The sequence below is a fragment of the Phacochoerus africanus genome, chromosome 12 (assembly GCF_016906955.1).
Source record: "Phacochoerus africanus isolate WHEZ1 chromosome 12, ROS_Pafr_v1, whole genome shotgun sequence".
NCBI classification, from domain to species: domain Eukaryota; kingdom Metazoa; phylum Chordata; class Mammalia; order Artiodactyla; family Suidae; genus Phacochoerus; species Phacochoerus africanus.
The window spans coordinates 21,784,984-21,804,452 of record NC_062555.1 but is presented as its reverse complement, the minus strand read 5'-3'; the positions used below and the strand labels follow the sequence as shown (position 1 = coordinate 21,804,452).

At 38.9% G+C, this 19,469-nt stretch overlaps 1 protein-coding gene across 10 annotated transcripts in view; it reads right to left on the bottom strand.

Annotated features, from left to right (window-relative positions):
- Positions 1 to 19,469, bottom strand: part of SDCCAG8 (SHH signaling and ciliogenesis regulator SDCCAG8) — a 250,606-nt gene that overhangs the window by 201,735 nt on the left and 29,402 nt on the right. For all 10 annotated transcript variants that reach the window (XR_007131197.1, XR_007131196.1, XR_007131195.1 and 7 more), the window contains exons 6-8: positions 18,271 to 18,411; positions 3,816 to 3,880; positions 1,158 to 1,346 (exon numbers count right to left, since the gene is read on the bottom strand). Coding sequence is in view for 7 of the 10 variants with exons in the window: in XM_047754910.1 (XP_047610866.1) it covers positions 1,158 to 1,346; positions 3,816 to 3,880; positions 18,271 to 18,411 (395 nt within the window). In the remaining 3 variants the exon portion in view is untranslated. The remainder of the gene's footprint in view (positions 1 to 1,157; positions 1,347 to 3,815; positions 3,881 to 18,270; positions 18,412 to 19,469) is intronic.

Below are 19,469 nucleotides of genomic sequence, written 5' to 3'. Positions count from 1 at the left end.
TGGCTCTGGCGTAGGCCGGTGGCTACAGCTCCGATGCAACCCCTAGCCTGGGAACCTCCACATGCCGCGGGAGCGGCCCAAGAAATAGCAACAACAACAGCAATAACAACAACAACAAAAAGACAAAAAAAAAAGAGAGAGAGACTATGTTTTTATTTTATTTTTTTAGAGCCACGTGTATGGCATATGGAAGTTCCTAGGCTAGAGGTCCCATCAGAGCTGCAGCTGCCGGCCTATACCACAGCAACGTGGGTTTTGAGGTGCATCGCAACCTATACCACAGCTCACAGCAACGCCGGACCCTTAACCCACTGAGTGAGGCCAGGGATTGAACTGCGTCCTCATGACTACTACTCAGGTTCATTTTTGCTGAGCCGAGACAGAAACTCCCAATCCCCTATTAATAATGAGATACAGAGGGTCCTTCTCCCAGGGTGCTCATAATATTCTTCATAAGAGGCACAGGGTAAAGATTTGATAAAGATTCACCTTACCCATACTGCAGCAGGAAAATCCAAGACAGAGCAAAACGGAAAGAATTCCTCTCAAACTCAGTTTTGTTATGAATAGCACTGGGTTTGCAAGTACAAGGTCATAGAAATGAACTGAATTATGAAGCTTATCTGCTTCAATTCTCTTGTTTCCAGGTGACACTAAAACCAAGAAAGATAAAATTGCTGGTCCAAAATGACACAGTTACACACAGTTGGCAGAATCTACCAATTCTGTCTTGAAGAAAGCTACGATAAAGGAACCTTTTAAAACACATCTCATTTGAAGCTTAACATTAATCACATGTGACTTAGCATGAGGTTAAAAAAAACTCTAATACTCCTTTATTTATTTATATTTGTCTTTTTAGGGCCACACCTGCAGCATATGGAAGTTCCCAGGCGAGGGGCCCAATTGGAGCTGCAGCTGCCAGCCTAAAGCACAGTGACAGCAACGTGGGATCCGAGCTGTGTCTGCGACCTATAGCACAGCTCACGGCAAAGCCGGATCCTTAACCCTTTAAGTGAAGCCAGGGTTCGAACCAGCATCCTTATGGATACTAGTCGTATTCATTTCTGCTGTGCCACGATGGGAACTCCCTATAATGCCCCTTGAAAGAGGATTTTCCATGTTGCCAAAGCCTCTGCATCCAGGAGTGTACTTACTTAGTCAGTCTTTCAATGGTCTGTATGTGCACATTACTGTGGGTTTGAGAAAGAACAGCTTCATGCTGAGCACACTTCAAACAAAGACCACCAACACGGTGAGAAACATTAGCTGCAAGAAGAGACTCTTTGTGCTTTAATCGCTCTTTAAGATCTTCACAATCTTTCTGCGATTCAGCTAACTCTTTCCTAAAAAGAAGGGGGAAAAAAAAGTTCCAGCAGACAGCCAGGTAAAAGTACACTACTTCTAAATCATAGGGATAACAACTATTATTTTCTGGTGTTTACCTTATGAGGTGCTTTACATAGCTTACTAATGTTTACCACAACCCTGAGATGTGTGATTATCCCAAGTGACACTTTGAATAAAACGAGACTCGAACATATTAAATCATTAGCCCAGGTTCTTGTAAGATTTTACAACAGATTAGTCTGCCTCCGATACTGGCTCTTTTTACACAGAATCCCATCTACACAAAGCAAAAACTCCAAATACCAACCTAAGTGGTTTCTCTTAATAAAGCGCTGGGGCAACATAACCCAATATTCTTGCTTTGAGGGAAATACCCTATTTCAAATGTTAACAACTTAAGATTTGTAAAGAACACAGTAAAAATCACATAAAGGACATGGATTTTATGCATGAGTAATTTATTACTGTCCATTTTTCTTCATTAAAATACAAAAACAAAACATTCAAAAATTATCTAAGGAGATCCCATCGTGGCTCAGTGGTAACGAACCCGACCAGTATCCATGAGAACGCAGGTTTGATCCCTGGCCCCACTCAGTGGGTTAAGGATCCAGCATTGCCCTGAGCTGTGGTGTAGGTCACAGATGTGGCTCGGGTCTGGCTTTGCTGTGGCTGTGGCGTAGGCCAGCAATTGCAGCTCCAATTTGACCCCTAGCCTGAGAACTTCCATATGCCTCGGGTGAAGTCCTAAAAAGCAAAAAAAAAGAAAAAAAAGAAAGAAAGAAAAATATGACAAAGCAAGAGAGAAAAAAATAGACCATCTTTTTAAAGTTTGGGTTTCTTCATGGAAAAGTAAAACTCTCTAGAGAAAATCTTAAAACTAATCAGGATCAAGTATGAAAAGCATAAAAATATATACATAAGTGAACAATAACATGTGCAATGAAAGCCATGAGCTCTGGTTCTTAGTATTAGACTATGTCTCTAGACAATTTATGTCTGGAAGACTTTAAATTTGATTGCAAAATGGGCTAATTAAAATAATATCATAAAAAGTACTTTAAAGGTTATTTTATTTGAAAATACTTCATGGAATTCCCATAATGGCTCAGTGGGTTAAGAACCCAACTAGTATCCATGAGGATGCGGGTTCAATCCCTGGCCTCGATCAGTGGATTGTTACTGTGAGTTGGGGTGCAGGTCACAGTTGCAGCTAGGATCCTGTGTTGCTATGGCTGGGGTGTAGGCTAGGAGTTGCAGCTCTGATTCATGCTGTAGATGTGGCCCTAAATTTTTTTTTTTTTTAAATAAAGAGGAGTTCCCGTTGTGGCTCAGTGGAAACGAATCTGACTATCATCCATGAGGACACAGGTTCAACCCTTGGCCTCACTCAGGGGGTTAAGTATCTAGCATTGCCATGAGCTGCGCTGTAGGTTGCAGATGCGGCTCAGATCCCGCATTGCTGTGGCTGTGGCACAGGCCAGGTGCTAAACCTCTGATTTGACTCCTAGACTGGGAACCTCCATAAGCTGCAGGTGTGGCCCTTAAAAGACAAAAAAAATAAATAAAATTTAAAAAATAAAGAGTAAAAAGAAAATGCTTTATTACTATTATTTAAATTAAACATTAATAAAAAATTAATTCCTTTATCTTTTCCTACTCAATACATGACAAATCAATCATTAATGATTAATCTATATATACATAGGTTTTATTGGGATTTTTGAAAATATATCAAAAAGTACCTAAAAACTCATGTATACTAAAATTCATCATGTATACAAACACGCAAAATATTATATTATCATTGTAATTTTAAATTTAGGTGAAAAAATTTAGGAAAAAATACTTGCTTGTAATTTGAAAATTAGAGTGCTTTATTTATACTATTTTATTTTAAATGCATACTTTTTTTTTTTTTTTTTTTTGCTTTTTAGGGCTGCACCCAAGGCATATGGAGGTTCCCAGGCTAGGGGTCCAATCAGAGCTATAGCTGCTGGCCTGCACCACAGCCACAGCAATGCAGCATCCAAGGCACGTCTGTGACCTACACCACAGCTCACGTCAGCACCAGATCCTTAACCCACTGAGCAAGGGCAGGGATCAGCCTGCATCCTCATAGATGCTAGTCAGATTCGTTAACTACTGAGCCATGACAGGAACTCCTTAAAAGCATAACTTCTATAAGCATAATTACTGATTCTTTTTACCATGAGGAAACAAATACTCTAAAACTGATGAAGGGAAAAAATTGTAATTTAGCTCACAGTTCTTTGAGATGGGATTATAAAAAGGACTTGATAATTTTATGCCCCCTTATTCTTTATTAATTTGAGGAAATTTCATATGCTGCATATAAAATATCATCAAGTAATTCCTATATTGACTAAAACTGGCATTCCAGCAAACATCAAATATATTTTTAAGATCATTATGGTTTTGACTATAAATTAATAATACTTTACCTCAAAAACCTCAATTGAGATTCCAGGATTTCACTCTTTTCTTCATAAGTAAGTTTTAGTCTCTCCTTTAGAAAAGAAAGAAATATACATTTTCTCTATACCCTGCGTTTTATAAGCAAATTTTAATTATTAATATTAAATTCATTTTTTTCTTTTAACCCAAGAGAAAAATCAATGTGTCCTTTCTGCAAACACTTTACCTAGTCCATCCCAAATATTCTATATTTATTGAATGAAAGCCTGCGAACGACTACTAAGTCATAAAATAGTGATTACTAATGAAAATTTTGTTTTCAAAATTGCATACAAGAGCTCTTTTTAAAGTGTGACTCTGGGAAAAATGAATTATAAAATGTAAGGTCTGTGAAGGCAAGGATCAAATCTTCCTGGAATTCCCCATTGTGATTGCTGCATGGCTGACATACCAAAAATATGATGTTCTGGATGAATGATAAAAGGAAAGTTATAAATCACAGGATGACAGACTTAACTGCTATACAATATACAAGCCTCTGCTGATACCTAGGTATTACTTTATTAAAGTTTTTTTTTGTCTTTTTGTCTTTTGAGAGCCGCACCCGCAGCATATGGAGGTTCCCAGGATAGGGGTCAAATCAGAGCTACAGCTGCTGGCCTACACCATAGCACCACAGGATCTGAGCTGCATCTGTCATCTACACCACAGCTCACGGCAACCCTGGATCCTTAACCTGCTAAGCAAGGCCAGGGATCGAACCCGTGTCCTCATGGATACCAGTCAGGTTCATTAACCACTGAGCTACAACAGGAACTCCTAATTCAATAAATATTTACTGGGTATCTAAGATGAAGATGCCTCTAGCCTTCAGCAGCTTATAGTCTAAGATGAAGTAGAACAATTTCAATTAGATATAATTTGGTCTAAGGAAGAATACAAAAAATAAAATGAAATCAGAGAGGCAGGAACTTGTAATTCAGCTGAACAAAAGTAGAAAAGGCTTCATTGCAGGAAATGCTAAGACTTGAAGTGTAATTTCCAATAGAGTAAAAGATACAGAGACTAGAGAAAGCATGCAGATTAGTATCAGTAGACGGCAAAATGCTAGATGGAAGAGTGACTATAGAGAGGGGCTGATTAAGTAAGGGTGGCCAGTGAGAAGAGCAAATACATGAAGACTTTTACTTAGTATAAAGAACTCATGTATGGAGTTCCCGTTGTATCTCACAATTAGAGAACCCGACTAACATCCATGAGGATGCGGGTTCAATCCCTGGCCTTGCTCAGTGGGTTAAGGACCTGGCACTACCGTGAGCTGTGGTGTAGGTCACAGACGTGGCTCAGATTCCAAATTGCTGTGGCTGTGGCATAGGCTGGAGGCTATACCTCCAATTGGACCTCCAGCCTGGGAACCTCCATATGCTGAGGGTGTGACCCTAAAAAGACAAAAAGAGCAAATAAATAAATAAATAAATTTATAAAGAACTCATGTAGTTTCGGCATTGGATGGACATTGAAATCTTTTTATCAGAATTTAATCTTAAATTACTCTGAAGGATGGAAAAAGGGAGCATCACAAACAAAGACACTGCAAATAAACAGGTAAGAGATAAGCACATGCACAAGAGTAAGCAAGTAGCAAAGACAGAAAAGACTTAGTACAAAGCTGCATAAAAGTAAAATTGACAGAATTTTCTCTTGGTTTAGAGTTAAATTTTGTTTCATTTTTTAATGGAAGTATAGTTGATTTATGATATTGTGCTAGTTTCAGGTGTACAGCAAGGTGTTTCAGTTAAACACATTTTCAGATTATATTCCACTATAGGTTATTACAAGCTACTGAACATAGTTCCCTGCGCTATACAGTAAATCCTACTTGCTTATCGATTTTTTGTATAGTAGTTTGTAGTCGTATAGTAGTTTGTACTACCATACAAAAAGTATTTTAACAGTAGTAGTTAATGGCAGAAGTAGTAGTTAATCCCATATTCCTAATTTGTCCCTCTTTCCGTCCCCCTCCACTTTGGTAACCGTAAGTTTATTTTCTATGTCTGTGAGTCCATTTTTGTCTTGTGTATAAATTCATTGGTACTATTTTTTAGATTTTGCATATAAGTGGTATCATATAGCTTGTATTTCTGTCTGACTTAATTCGCTGAGTATGAGAGTCTCTAGGCCCATCTATGTTGCTACAAATGACACACTTTCATTCTTTTTCATGGAGGAGGAATAGTCCATGGAAGCATTTTTTTTCAACATAGGACACAAAAAGCACTAAACCATAAAGGGAAAACACTGGTAAACTGGACCACATTAAAATGAAGAAATTCTAGTCAAGAATTTGCCTTTGAACTCTCTTGATAAATTTCTTTAGGTATATGTTTCAATAGATATAACCAACAAAAGACTTGTATCCATTAGGAACTTTCAAAAAAAACAATGTTGGATAATTCAAAATAATAAGGATATTTGAACAGGCATCTCACAAAAGAAGACATCAAATGGCCAATAAATATAGGAGAAGATATTCAATTACACGAGCAATCAGAGAAATGCAAATGAAAACCACAATGAGGTAACACTGTAAGCCCACCCCAAAAACATAATATCATGTGTTGGCAAGAAGATGCAGCTATGGTGTCACACACACTGCTGACAGAGGTGTAAACTTATAAAAGCCACCCTGGAAAAGTTTGCCCTTATCTACTCAAATCAAACATATCCATATCCTAAAACCAACAACATCCCAAGGTACATACTCAACATAAATGTGTGCCATGCACACGAACTGACATAAGAAAGAATGTTCGGAGCAGCAATATTGGCAACAGCTCCTAACTGAAAAAATAAAAATGTCTTTCAAACATGGAACTGATACATTAAATGTGTTATATTCATGCAATACACCCCTCATTGAAAATGAATAAACTTCTACCACATACAAAACATATGTGAATCTAACAAATACAATGTGAACAAAAAAGCTAGACACAAAAGAATACATACATGTGATTCAATTTTTATCATGTTTTAAAATCCAGGCAGGGGAGAATTGTAGATGGGATTAAGACGGCAGAATAGAAGGACTGGAGCTCAACTTCTTTACTAAAATCAACAAAATTGACAACTAAAGGCTGAACAATCTTCAACCAAATGGACAAGAAACCTTCAAAAAGATATCCTACTGCAGAAGACAAAGAGGAGGCCACATCAAGAGGTAGGAGAGGCGATTACATGATATAAACAACCCCATATACCTCCTGGGTGGGAAGCCCCACAGACTGGAAACTAACTGGTTCACAGAGACTCACCTACAGGAGTGAGAGTTCTGAGCCCCACATCAAACTCCCAAGTGCGGGGATCTGGCACAGGGAGAAAGAGCCCCTGGAGCATCTGGCATTGAAGGCCAGTAGGGCTTGTGCACAGGAGCTCCACAGGACTGGGGGAAATGGAGACCCCATTCTTAAAAGGCGCACACAGACTTTCATGTGCACTGGATCCCAGGGCAGAGTGAGGTCTCCATAGGAATCTGGGTCAAACCTGACTGCACTTCTTGGAGGACATCCTGGGAAAACAGGGGTGAATGTGGCTTGTTGTGAGGGAAGGACATTGGAAACAAAGCTCTTGGGAATATTCAGCAGCATGCCTTTCTCTGGAGGTGACCCTTTTGGGAAAATCTGGCCCCACCCTCAGCGCTGAGAAGCCCTAGGGCAAACAACAATCTCAGTAAACAGGCTACCTAAAGACCCCTCAGGCACACAGCTGCCCCTAATTCCATCCAGAGACTAAACCCCACCCACCAGAGGGATAAGAATCAACTCCACCTACCAGTGGGCAGGCATCAGCCCCTCCCATCAGGAAGCCTACAGCAAGCCCCCATACTGACTTCAGCCACAAGGGGGGCAGACACCAGAAGTAAGAGAGGCTACAACTCTATTATCTGTAAGAAGGTCACCACACCAAAAACCTATAAAAATGAAAAGACAGAGGATTATAACCCAGATGAGGGAGAAAGGAAAAATCCCAGAAAAACAGCTAAGTGAGGAGGAGATTCTCAGCCTCCAGGGAAAAGACTTTAGACTGTTGATGCTGAAGATGATGCAAGACATTGGAAATAAACTGGAGGCAAAGATGGATAACTTACAGGAAACACTGACCAAAGAGCTACAAGATATAAAACTTAAACAAGAAGAGATGCAAAATACAATAACTGAAATAAAAAATGCACTAGAAGCAGCTAACAGAATACAGGAGGCAGAAGAACGAATAAGCGAGGTGGAGGACAGATTAGTGGAAATTACGGATTCGGAACAGAAAAGAGAAAAAAGATTGAAAAAAAAAATGAAGAGAGTCTCAGAGAACTCTGGGACAATGTTAAACGCACCAACATCCGTATTATAGGGGTGCCAGAAGGGGAAGTGAGAGAGAAGGGGACAGAAAAAATATTCCAAGAGATAATAGCCGAAAACTTCCCTCACATGGAAAACTTCCCTCACTCAAATCCAGGAAGCACATCAAGTACCATATAAAATAAACCCAAGGAGGAACACCCCAAGACACATATTAATCAAACTGACCAAAATTAAAGACAACGAGAAAATCTTGAAAGCAGCTAGGGAAAAGAAACAAGTCACATACAAGGGAACCCCGATGAGGTTATCGGCAGATTTTTCAGCTGAAACTCTGCAGGCCAGAAGGGAGTGGCATGATATACTTAACGTCATGAAAGGAAAAAACCCCCAACCAAGACGACTCTACCCAGCAAGGCTCTCGTTCAGATTTGAAGAAGAAATCAAAACCTTCACAGATAAGCAAAAGCTGAGAGAATTCAGAAACACTAAACCAGCCTTACAACAAATACTGAAGGAACTTCTCTAGGCAGAAAAGAAAAGACAGCAACAGGAAACAAAAATACCACAAATGACAAGGCTCACCAGTAAAGGGATATATACAGTAAAGATATGAAATCATCCATGAGCAATTATGCCACCAAAATCAGAAATCATGAGAAGAGGTGGGTACAAATGCAGGACACTGGAGATGCACTTGCAATTAAGAGATGAACAACTTAAAACAATCTCATATACATATAGACTCTTACATCAAAACTTCAGAATAACTGCAAGTCAAAAATCTACAATTGATACACAAACAAACACGAAAAATCCACTCAAATACAACACTAAAGTTAATCATAAAACCAGAAGAGGAGAAAACAAAAGAAGGGAAGAAAAAAGAACAACAAAAACAAATCCAAAGTAATTAATAAAATGGCAATAAGAACATACATATCAATAATTACCTTAAATGTTAATCAACTAAACGCTCCAACCAAAAGACATAGACTGGCTGAATGGATACAAAAACAAGACCCATATATATGCTGTCTTCAAGAGACCCACTTCACTTCTAGGGACACATACAAATTGAAAGTGAGAGGATGGAAGAAAATATTTCATGCAAATGGGAATCAAAAGAAAGCTGGAGTAGCAATACTCATATCAGACAAAATAGACTTAAAAATGAAGAATATTTTAAGGGACAAAGAGGGTCACTACATAATGATCAAAGGATCAATCCAAGAAGATGATATAAACATTTTAAACATCTACACACCAAACATAGGTTCACCACAATATATAAGGCAACTGCTAACAACTTTAAAAGGATAAATTGACAATAAGATAATCATAGTGGGAGACTTTGACACCCCACTTACAGCAAAGGACAGCTCATCCAGACAGAAAATCAATAAAGAAACACAGGCCCTGAATGAAGCATTAGACCAGATGGACTTAATAGATATTTACAGGACCTTCCATCCAAAAGCAACAGAATACACAGTCTTCTCAAGTGTACATGGAACATTCTCTAAGATGGATCACATCTTGGGCCACTAATCCAACCTCAGTAACTTTAAGAGAATTGAAATAATTTCAAGCATATTTTCCCACCACAACGCTATACGACTAGACATCAACAAGAAAAAAACTGCAAAAATCACCAACACGTGGAGACTGAATAACATGCTACTAAACAACCAATGGATCCCTGAAGAAATCAAAGAGGAAATTAAAAAATACCTAGAAGCAAATGACAACGAAGATACCACACTCCAAAACCTGTGGGATGCAGCAAAAGCCGTTCTGAGGGGAAAGTTTATAGCAATACAAGCCCACGTCAGAAAACAAGAAAAAGCCCAAATAAACAAGCTAACTTTACATCTAAAGCAGCTCGAGAGAGAACAGACAAGACCTAAGTTAGTAGAAGGAAAGAAATCACAAAGAGCAGAGCAGAAATCAATGAAATAGAAACAAAGAAAACCATAGAAAAGATCAATGAAACGAAAAGCTGGTTCTTTGAAAAGATCAACAAAATTGATAAACCCTTAGCCAGACTTATCAAGAAAAAAAGAGAGAAGACTAAAATCAATAAAACTATAAATGAAAAAGGAGAAATAACAACGGACATCACAGAAATACAAAGGATCATTAAGAGACTACTATATGCAACTCTATGCCAATAAAACGGAAAACCTAGAAGAAATGGACAAATTCTTAGGAAAGTACAATGTTCCAAGACTAAAGCAAGACAAAATAGAAAAGATGAACGGACCAATCACAAGAACTGAAATTGAAACTGTGATTTCAAAACTTCCAACAAACAAAAGTCCAGGATCAGATGGCTTCAGAGGAGAATTCTATCAAACATTTAGAGAAGAGCTAATACCTATCCTTCTGAAACTATGTCAAAAAATGCTGAGGAAGGAGCACTCCCAAACTCATTCTATGAGGCCACCATCACCCTCATACCAAAACCAGACAAAGATACCTCAAAAAAAGAAAACTACAGGCCAATTTCATTGATGAACATCGATGCAAAAGTCCTCAATGAAATACTAGCAAACCGCATCCAACAATACATTAAAAGGATTGTACATCATGATCAAGTGGGATTTATCCCAGGGATGCAAGGGTTCTTCAATATCCGAAAATCAATCAGTGTGATACACCATATTAACAAACTGAAGCATAAAAAGCATATGATCCTCTCGATAGACACAGAAAAGCCTAATAAAATCCAACACCCATTTCTGATAAAAAAAAAAAAAAAAACCTTCAGAAAGTGGGCATAGAGGGAATCTACCTCAACATAATAAAGGCCATATATGACAAACCCGCAGGTAACGTCATTCTCAATGGTGAAAAGTTGAAAGAATTCCTGCTGAGATCAGGAACAAGACAAGGATGTCCTCTCTTGCTACTACTGTTAAACACAGTTTTGGAAGTCCTAGCCGTGTCAATAGGAGAAGAAAAAGAAATAAAAGGAATCCAAGTTGGAAAGGAAGAAGTAAAACTCTATTTCCATATGACATGATACTATACCTAGAGAATCCTCAAGACACTACCAGAAAACTGTTAGAACTCATCCATGAATTCGGCAAAGTCGCAGGATACAAAATTAATACACAGAAATTGACGGCATTTCTATACACTAACAATAAAAGAGCAGAAAGAGAAATTAGAGAAGCAATCCCATTTACCATCGCATCCAAAAGAATAAAATACCTTGGAGTAAACCTACCTAAAGAGTCAAAAGACTTATACTCTGAAAACTACAAGACACTGATGAAAGAAATCAAAGACACAAATAGATGGAAAAACATACCATGCTCGTGGATTGGGAGAGTTAATATTATCAAAATGACTATACTACCCAAGGCAATCTACAGATTCAATGCAATCCCTATCAAATTACCAAGGACATTTTTCACAGAACTCCAACAAAATATTTTAAAGTTTGTTTGGAAGCACAAAAGACCCAGAATAGCCAAAGACATCCTGAAAAAGAAACATGGAGCTGAAGGAATCAGGCTCCCGGACTTCAGACTATACTACAAAGCAACACTCATCAAAACCATATAGTACTGGCACAAAGGCAGAAACATAGATCAGTGGAGCAGGACAGAGAGCCCAGAATTAAACTCACGTACCTATAACCAACTAATCTATGACAAAGGAGGCAAGAATAGACAATGGAGAAAAGACAGTCCCTTCAATAAGTGCTGCTTTGGAAACTGGACAGCCACATGGAAAAGAATGAAATCAGAACACTCCCTAACACCATACACAAAAGTAAACTCCAAATGGATTCAAGACCAGACACTATAAAACTCTTAGAGGAAAACATAGGCCAAACACTCTCTGACATAAACGACAGCAACATCTTCTCAGATCCACCTCTTAAGAGTAATGACAGTAAAAACAAAAATAAACAAATGGGACCTAATCAAACTTAAAAGCTTCTGCACAGCAACAGAAACCCTCAACAAAATGAAAAGACAACCCACAGAATGGGAGAAAATCTTTGCAAATGAATCCACTGACAAGAGATTCATCTCCAAAATTTATAAACACCTCCTACAGCTCAATACCAAAAAAGCAAACAACCCCATCAAAAAATGGACAGAAGATCTAAACAGACAGTTCTCCAAAGAAGACATAGAGATGGCCAAAAAACACATGAAAAGATATTCAACATCACTCATTATTAGAGAAACGCAAATCAAAACCACTCTGAGGTACCACCTTAAACCAGCCAGAATGGCCATCGTCCAAAAGTCTACAAACAAGAAGTGCTGGAGAGGGTGTGGAGAAAAAGGAACACTAGTACACTGTTGGTGGGAATGTAAATTGGTGCAACCACTGTGGAAAACAGTGTGGAGATGCCTCAGAAAACTAAGAATAGAACTACCATTTGATCCAGCAATCCCACGCGTGGGCATCTATCCAGAGAAAACCATGACTCACAAAGACACATGTACTCCAATGTTCATTGCAGCCTTATTTTCAATAGCCAAGACATGGAAACAACCTAAATTTCTATCAACAGAGGAGTGGATCAAGAAGATGTGGAACACATACACAATGGAGTATTACTCAGTCATTAAAAGGAATGGAATACCAGCATTTTTAGCAACATGGATGGACCTAGAAACTATCATGCTAAGTGAAGTCAGCCACACAATGAGACACCAATATCCAATGCTTTCACTGACATGTGGAATCTGAAAAAAGGACAGAGAGAACTTCTTTGCAGAACAGATGGTGACTCACAGACACTGAAAAACTTATGGTCTCTGGAGGAGACAGTTTGGGGGGGTGGGGGGATGCGCTGGGGTTATGGGATGGCAATCTTATAAAACTGGATTGTGATGATCATTGCACAACTACAAATGTGATAAATTCATTGAGTAAATGAAAAACAAAAAATAAAAATAAAGGGGCAATTGTATGGCATGTCAATAAAGCTATGATCTTAAAAAATAATAATAAAAAAAATCAAGAAATAAAAACCAGGCAGAGGAGCTCCCATTGTGGCTCAGTGGAAACGAATCTGACTAGTATCCATGAGGACACAGGTTTGATCCCTGGCCTTGCTCAGTGCATTAGGGAACAAGCTTTGCCATGAGCTGTGGTGTAGGTTTCAGACACAGCTGGGATCTGGTGCTGCTGTGGCTGTGGTATAGGCCAGAGGCCATAGCTCCGATTCAACCCCTAGTCTGGGAACTTCCATATGCCATTGGTGCGGCCCTAAAAAGACAAAAACAAAACAAAGCACAGGCAGAAATTGACACCAGTGTTTAGAGGCATGCTCAGGCAATTTTCATAAAAGTTCAGACAGCGATTAGCTTTAAGAGAAAGAGCAGGCAGTGATTGGGAGTGGGCATAAAAAGGGCTTCTGGTGTGGGGAGCCGAGAAGATGCAGGGACTCAAAAAAAGGACCTTGCTTGACGGCAGAAAAACCTGAAGGCAGGTTCCTAATCAAGGAAGGGAGCTCACCTGAACGGTATAAGCCGAAGGTGGGCTTCTGGTCGGGATAAAAGCCTGCCTGAACGGTACATGCCAAAGGTGGGCTTCTGGTCAGGATGAAAGCCTGCCTGTACACAAGCCGAGGGCAGGCCTCGGGTTACACGGCTCTCATGTTGATGTTGATGGGGAAGAACTGGGGCTTTCCTGGGAAAACCATTTCCATGTTTGCGCCGGAGAACGTGGATTGTTTCTCGGGTGACCTAGTCTTTCCTGCTGTTTTATTTGTTATTCAGTTTTCCTCAGTCTTTCCTGATTGTTTACTTATTATTCTTATTTTCCATTCTTATTTTCCTGTGGTGATTTGTGATTTAACAAAATTACAACAATAATATAATAAGAATTTCATCCTAAAGGACTTTCTGCTACTTAAATCCAACTTAATTAAAACATAGTGTTTAGCTACTAACTAGTTATACAGTAAACTTTAGAGTTAGGATTTCAGTGAGGTTCATAGAAGTTAAACATATATTATTCTTGATCAAAAGACACCTAGCTATGAGTTATAGAAGCTTTTAAGTGATATCTAGTTAAGTTGGTTTATATTTTCTTACACTGTCTCCTTGCCATAACGCTTTAAAGATAAGCACCAGTCTGAAAACAAGATTTGTGAATGCCACATTCTTGCGTCTGTGACCTCTTCAACTTGTGGAGACTGGCTGGCCATGGGATGATTTGTACTGAGTCTCCTCCTTTCCACATGATGTATTGTACCTAATTGCCCTTAAATTGTACTCACTAAATTTAGTGAAGACAAAGATCTTAGAACGTGATGTATAGCTGCCGTACCATGTAAAAGTTAACTGATGTACTTTTAACACTATGATGTAATCTGTAGTTAGAAACTGTCTATATAATCAACCACTTATGCCAATAAAATGTGAGCAGTCCAGCGCCCTGAAAGAAGGGACAAAGAGGCTGTCTCTGTTGCAAAAGCTGACGCACGTCCCTCTCCTTCAGGAAAAGTGTACACTCCCTGGCCGCTGGAGCTGGCCTCCGGCATTCTGGGACTTGGTAATGTGATCTATCTTACCGGTGACAGTGACGTGGTTGTTCATTTAGAGACAAATCAGTAAGCTGTGTTTTTGTTTTGCATACTTTTTTCCTGAATTTAGTTAAATTGTGTCATTAGAAACATCGAATGATGCCATGATCAACTGATGTACATATGACACAATGCTGCTGCAAGGTTCAGGAAAAGGAAGACTAGGGTTATTAATGACCTCAAAATAAAAGGTTATGGGAACACAGAGGATAGACGCTCAAATGAAGTAAGTTGACGAGAGAATGGGAGGGGAGGAACAGAGCATGAATGCAGGCAACTGCTTGGCAAGATTGTGTATGAAGCGAGCAATAACAGGGTGATAATTCAATGGGAATGTATAATCCACAGAATATATTTTGTTTTTTTTTTTTCTTTAAGATGGGAGTTAGTAAAGCACACATTTTGCTGAAAATAACCTAGTCAAGAGGGAGAAAAGGGAGTTCCTGTCATGGCTCAGTGGTTAACGAATCCGAGTAGGAACCATGAGGTTGCGGGTTCGATCCCTGGCCTCACTTAGTGGGGTTAAGGATCCCGTGTGGCTGTGGCTGTGGTGTAGGCCAGAGGCTACAGCTCCGATTTGACCCCTAGCCTGGGAACCTCCATATGCCGTGGGTGCAGCCCTAGAAAAGACAAAAATAAAAAAATAGAAAAAAGAGGGAGAAAAGATACAACAGCAAGAGAAGACAAATGCAGGAGTGAAAGCCCTGGGGGAAAAAATGAGAAAGATCTGAAGCACACAGATGCAGAGACTGACCATTGACACAAACAGGATTGAAAAATGAATCCATAATAGTTAAACAAAACACTAAGAGAATACGTAAGAGGGGAATTAATGCTAATGTGGGAAAAGGAGGAATGGAAACAATGGAAGGTAGAATAAAAGAGAACATCTGAACTAAGTGTGGCAGGCTGGAGACATTTTATCAGGTAGAGGACAAGAAGGAAACATTTCAGGGAAGGATAACTGCAAAAGCTGAAGTCAATTCTTCAGAGAGAAAAGACACTGGGTAGGAAGTTTATAAAGCAGCAAATAGTGAGAGGCCCTAACGCTTACAGCCAACACTTGTCAGAGTGACAGCAGAGTGAGAAGTGGGTCCAGAAAGGTAGTCTGAGGCAAAGTGCAGATGACTTGGAAGTTCGGTCTTTATCCTACGGGGATTAGACAGTTATCATCGCAAATTCAGCTAGGGAAAAAAAATCATACAACTTATTTAGTCTTTCAGATTGTTTTTTAAAAGGAATTCATTCCTAAATAGTAGAATATATCTTGGATTAAGGAACAAGAAAGTACAGGAAGACTGGGACCAGAACGAGCCTTTAGAAAACTCTAACAGTGACACCTGTAGATGACAATGAGAGCTGACCTATGATTCATCTTATCTTCCCCTGGAACATTCTGTTTAGAGTGTTATTTTTAAACAGATGAAAGGACTTAAAAGTATCATTTTCTCTTAGAATTATTTTAGAATCTTTGGGAAATTAGGACATTCAAAAGCATCTGTGTAAGAGTTCCTGTCATGGCTCAGTGGTAACAAACCCAAGTAGCATTCATGAGGATGCAGGTTCAATGCCTGGCCTCGCTCAGTGGGTTAAGGATCCGGCATTGCTGTGAGCTGTGGTGTAGGTCACAGAGGCAGCTCGGATCTCCTGTTGCTGTGGCTGTGGTGTAGGCTGGTGGCCACAGCTCCGATTTGACCCTTAGCCTGGGGGCTTCCATACGCTACTCATTCAGCCCTAAAAAAAAAAAGCATCTGTATATATGGGGAAATTAGAAAGCCATCAACATGCTCAGGGAAGAAGCATGGTCAGAAAAGTGCTGAGAAGACCTTAAGTTTTCCCTTCAGGTTGCTCTCTAGGCTCAGAGCAAGCCTAGCTGAATGGTGAATGAATATCCCAGCACAGCCAAACTTCAAGAGGCTGGGAGAGTTAGTTCTTACATTTGGTGGTGGGGGGACGTTTTGGTGTTTCTGTTGTCATTGTTGTTTGTTTGTTTCAGCTCCTAGCATTCAAGAAAATCTCTGTCAAACAAATGAGTGAGCTAATGAAACCTCAATGATCACACATGACAAGTTTTTACAGCAGTAGTTTGGAAAACCCTCAAAAAGACTAATACGACCTTCAACAATAAAAAAGACGGAAAACCTTAGAAAAATGGGGCATCTGATTCCCAGAGGTACCACAGTATAACAGTTCAATGCCCAACTTTTAACAACAACAAAAATCACCAACCATTTAAAAAAAAAGAAAAAAATGGCTTACTCAACATAGAATAAATCGGCAGAACCCATGCTCATGAAACTACAGACATCAGACGTACTAGACAAAAACTTTAAATCAACTGTCTTACATGTACCCGCATATTCATTGCAGTATCTGGAATCTAATATAAGGCACAAATGAACCTTTCGCAGAAAAGAAAATCATGGACTTGGAGAATAGACTTGAGGTTGCCCAGGGGGAGAGAGAGGGAGTAGGGTGGGTGGGGAGCTTGGAGCTAATAGACACAAACTATTGCATTTGGAATGGATAAGCATGAGATCCTGCTGTGCAGAACTGGGAACTATGTCTAGTCACTTATGATGGAGTGTGATGATGTGTGAAAATAGAAATGTGTACATGTATGTGTAACTGGGTCACCATGCTGCATAGCAGAAAAAAAAAATTGTATAGGGGAAATAACTACTAAAAAAAAAATAAATAAATAAATAAAATAAAACTGTCTTAAATACGTACTCATAGTTAAGTACTAAGCGAAAACATGGACAAAGAACTAAAGGAAGCCAGGAAAGGGAATTATAAAAAGAAACCGAACAAATTCTGGAACTGAGAAGAACAAAAACTAAAATGAAAAATTCACTATAGGGATTTTAGAGCTGGGCAGTAGAACAAAAAATTAGTGAACTTGAAGACAGACAACTGAAACTGAGTCAGCGAAGCAGAAAGAAAAAAGAATGAACAACTTCATTTCTGGGTATATACCTAAAAGCCTTGAAAGTAGGGCCTCAGATAGTTGTGCAACAATGTTCACTGCAGCCTTATTCGCAGCAGCCAAAAGGTTGAAAAAACCCAAATCCATTAACAAGTGAATGGATCAAGAACGTGTGGTATACATGTGCAATGGAATATTATTCACCCTTAAAGAGAAAACATAGGATACATATTACAACACGGATGAACCCTGAAAACTCTATCCTAAACAAAATAAGCCAGACATAAATGGAGAAATACTGTTTGATTCCACTTATATGAAGTACCCAGAATAGGCAAATTCATAAAGACAGGAAGTAGAAAAGGTTACTAAGGATTTGGGGAGGGGGGAGAATGGGAGTTATTATTTAATGGGTACAGAGTTTTGGGGATGATGAAAAAGTTCTGGAAATGAATAGTGTTGATGGTTGCACAACATTGTGAGTGTACTTAGTGCAAATGAACCGTACACTTGAAATGGTTAAATGGTAAATTTTTAAAATGGTTAAAATAGGAAATGCTGAGTTATGTAAATTTACCACAATAAAAAAGTACCAAAAAAGTAGACGCCTAAGAGAAAAGTACCCAACTACTCACCAGTTCTAGCTTCCATTTTTCAGCCTCACCAGCACATGCAGCATTGATAACATTTGTATTGCCATGGGAAAGTGATCTTCTGGCAGCTTCATCTACCCTAGAATCTACATCTGGTGTAATCCAAGAATTCTGCACATTTCCCTAAAATGAAATATGACAGTAATTGCAATTGACTTTTAACTTTAAAATCAACATGCATGCTTTGCAAGTGGAATGCTGATTATTACCTGTGATGAAAGGAATTTTTTAAAAAAGCAGATCCTTCTAAATACAAATGAAGAATTATTTTACATTTTTAGGCTACTAGGGTCATATTTCATAGCAAGTGTTACCAAGTCAAATTCCTACAGGTACAGGCAATAACGTAAATGAGCAAAGAGGGCTGGATATCAGTTTATTGAACAAATGAATCTATCCCCGCCTCTCTGAAGACCTGTTCCCTTGCAAAAGCCTCTTCATTTTCCACATTTCACAAAGGCATGACTAATAATAATATTTAATACACATGATGTCTACTATGTGCCAGACACTGTTTTATGTGCTCCACATATATTTACTCATTTAATCATTACAACAACCATAGGAGGTAAGTTTGACAGTTATCTCTCCATTTCACAGATAAGGAAACTGAGTCACACAGAGTCATTTGCTAAAAGTCATGGAGACAGAAAGTGGCTAATAAGTGGCAAACTAGGATCTGAACCCTGGTGATCTAGCTCCAGAGTCCATGCCTTAAATCTTTATGCTCCTCTGGCTTTTCAGAAAATTATTTATCTTCAGTTTTAAAAAATGGGGATAAACGCAACTAACATGCGGTCAGCGTGTCATGGATTCAAAAAGGAGTGGGGACCATGACAGATCTTTCACAGCAAGTAGCCACTACTCAGGTCCAATCATTGCTGCTATGTGTCAATCGGAACACTTATCCCCAGAAAATCTTCTGATTTTTCAAAAGAATGAGACAGACATCTGGCTTTGCATGTGAACCATTATTGAATATTGAGTCATTTTTTTCAAACGAATAAAACCTCTCTGCAGACTGAGTGTGGCGTACCCACTGCCGGTTTGCGAACCTGGGCATTCTCTCAGCATTCAGTGAAATAAGCAGCCCAAAGATCTGGGAAATTTACGTGAGAATCAAGAACTAAAATACTTATATTAATTTCTTCAACAAGTAATTATGGAACTCCTGCTGAGGG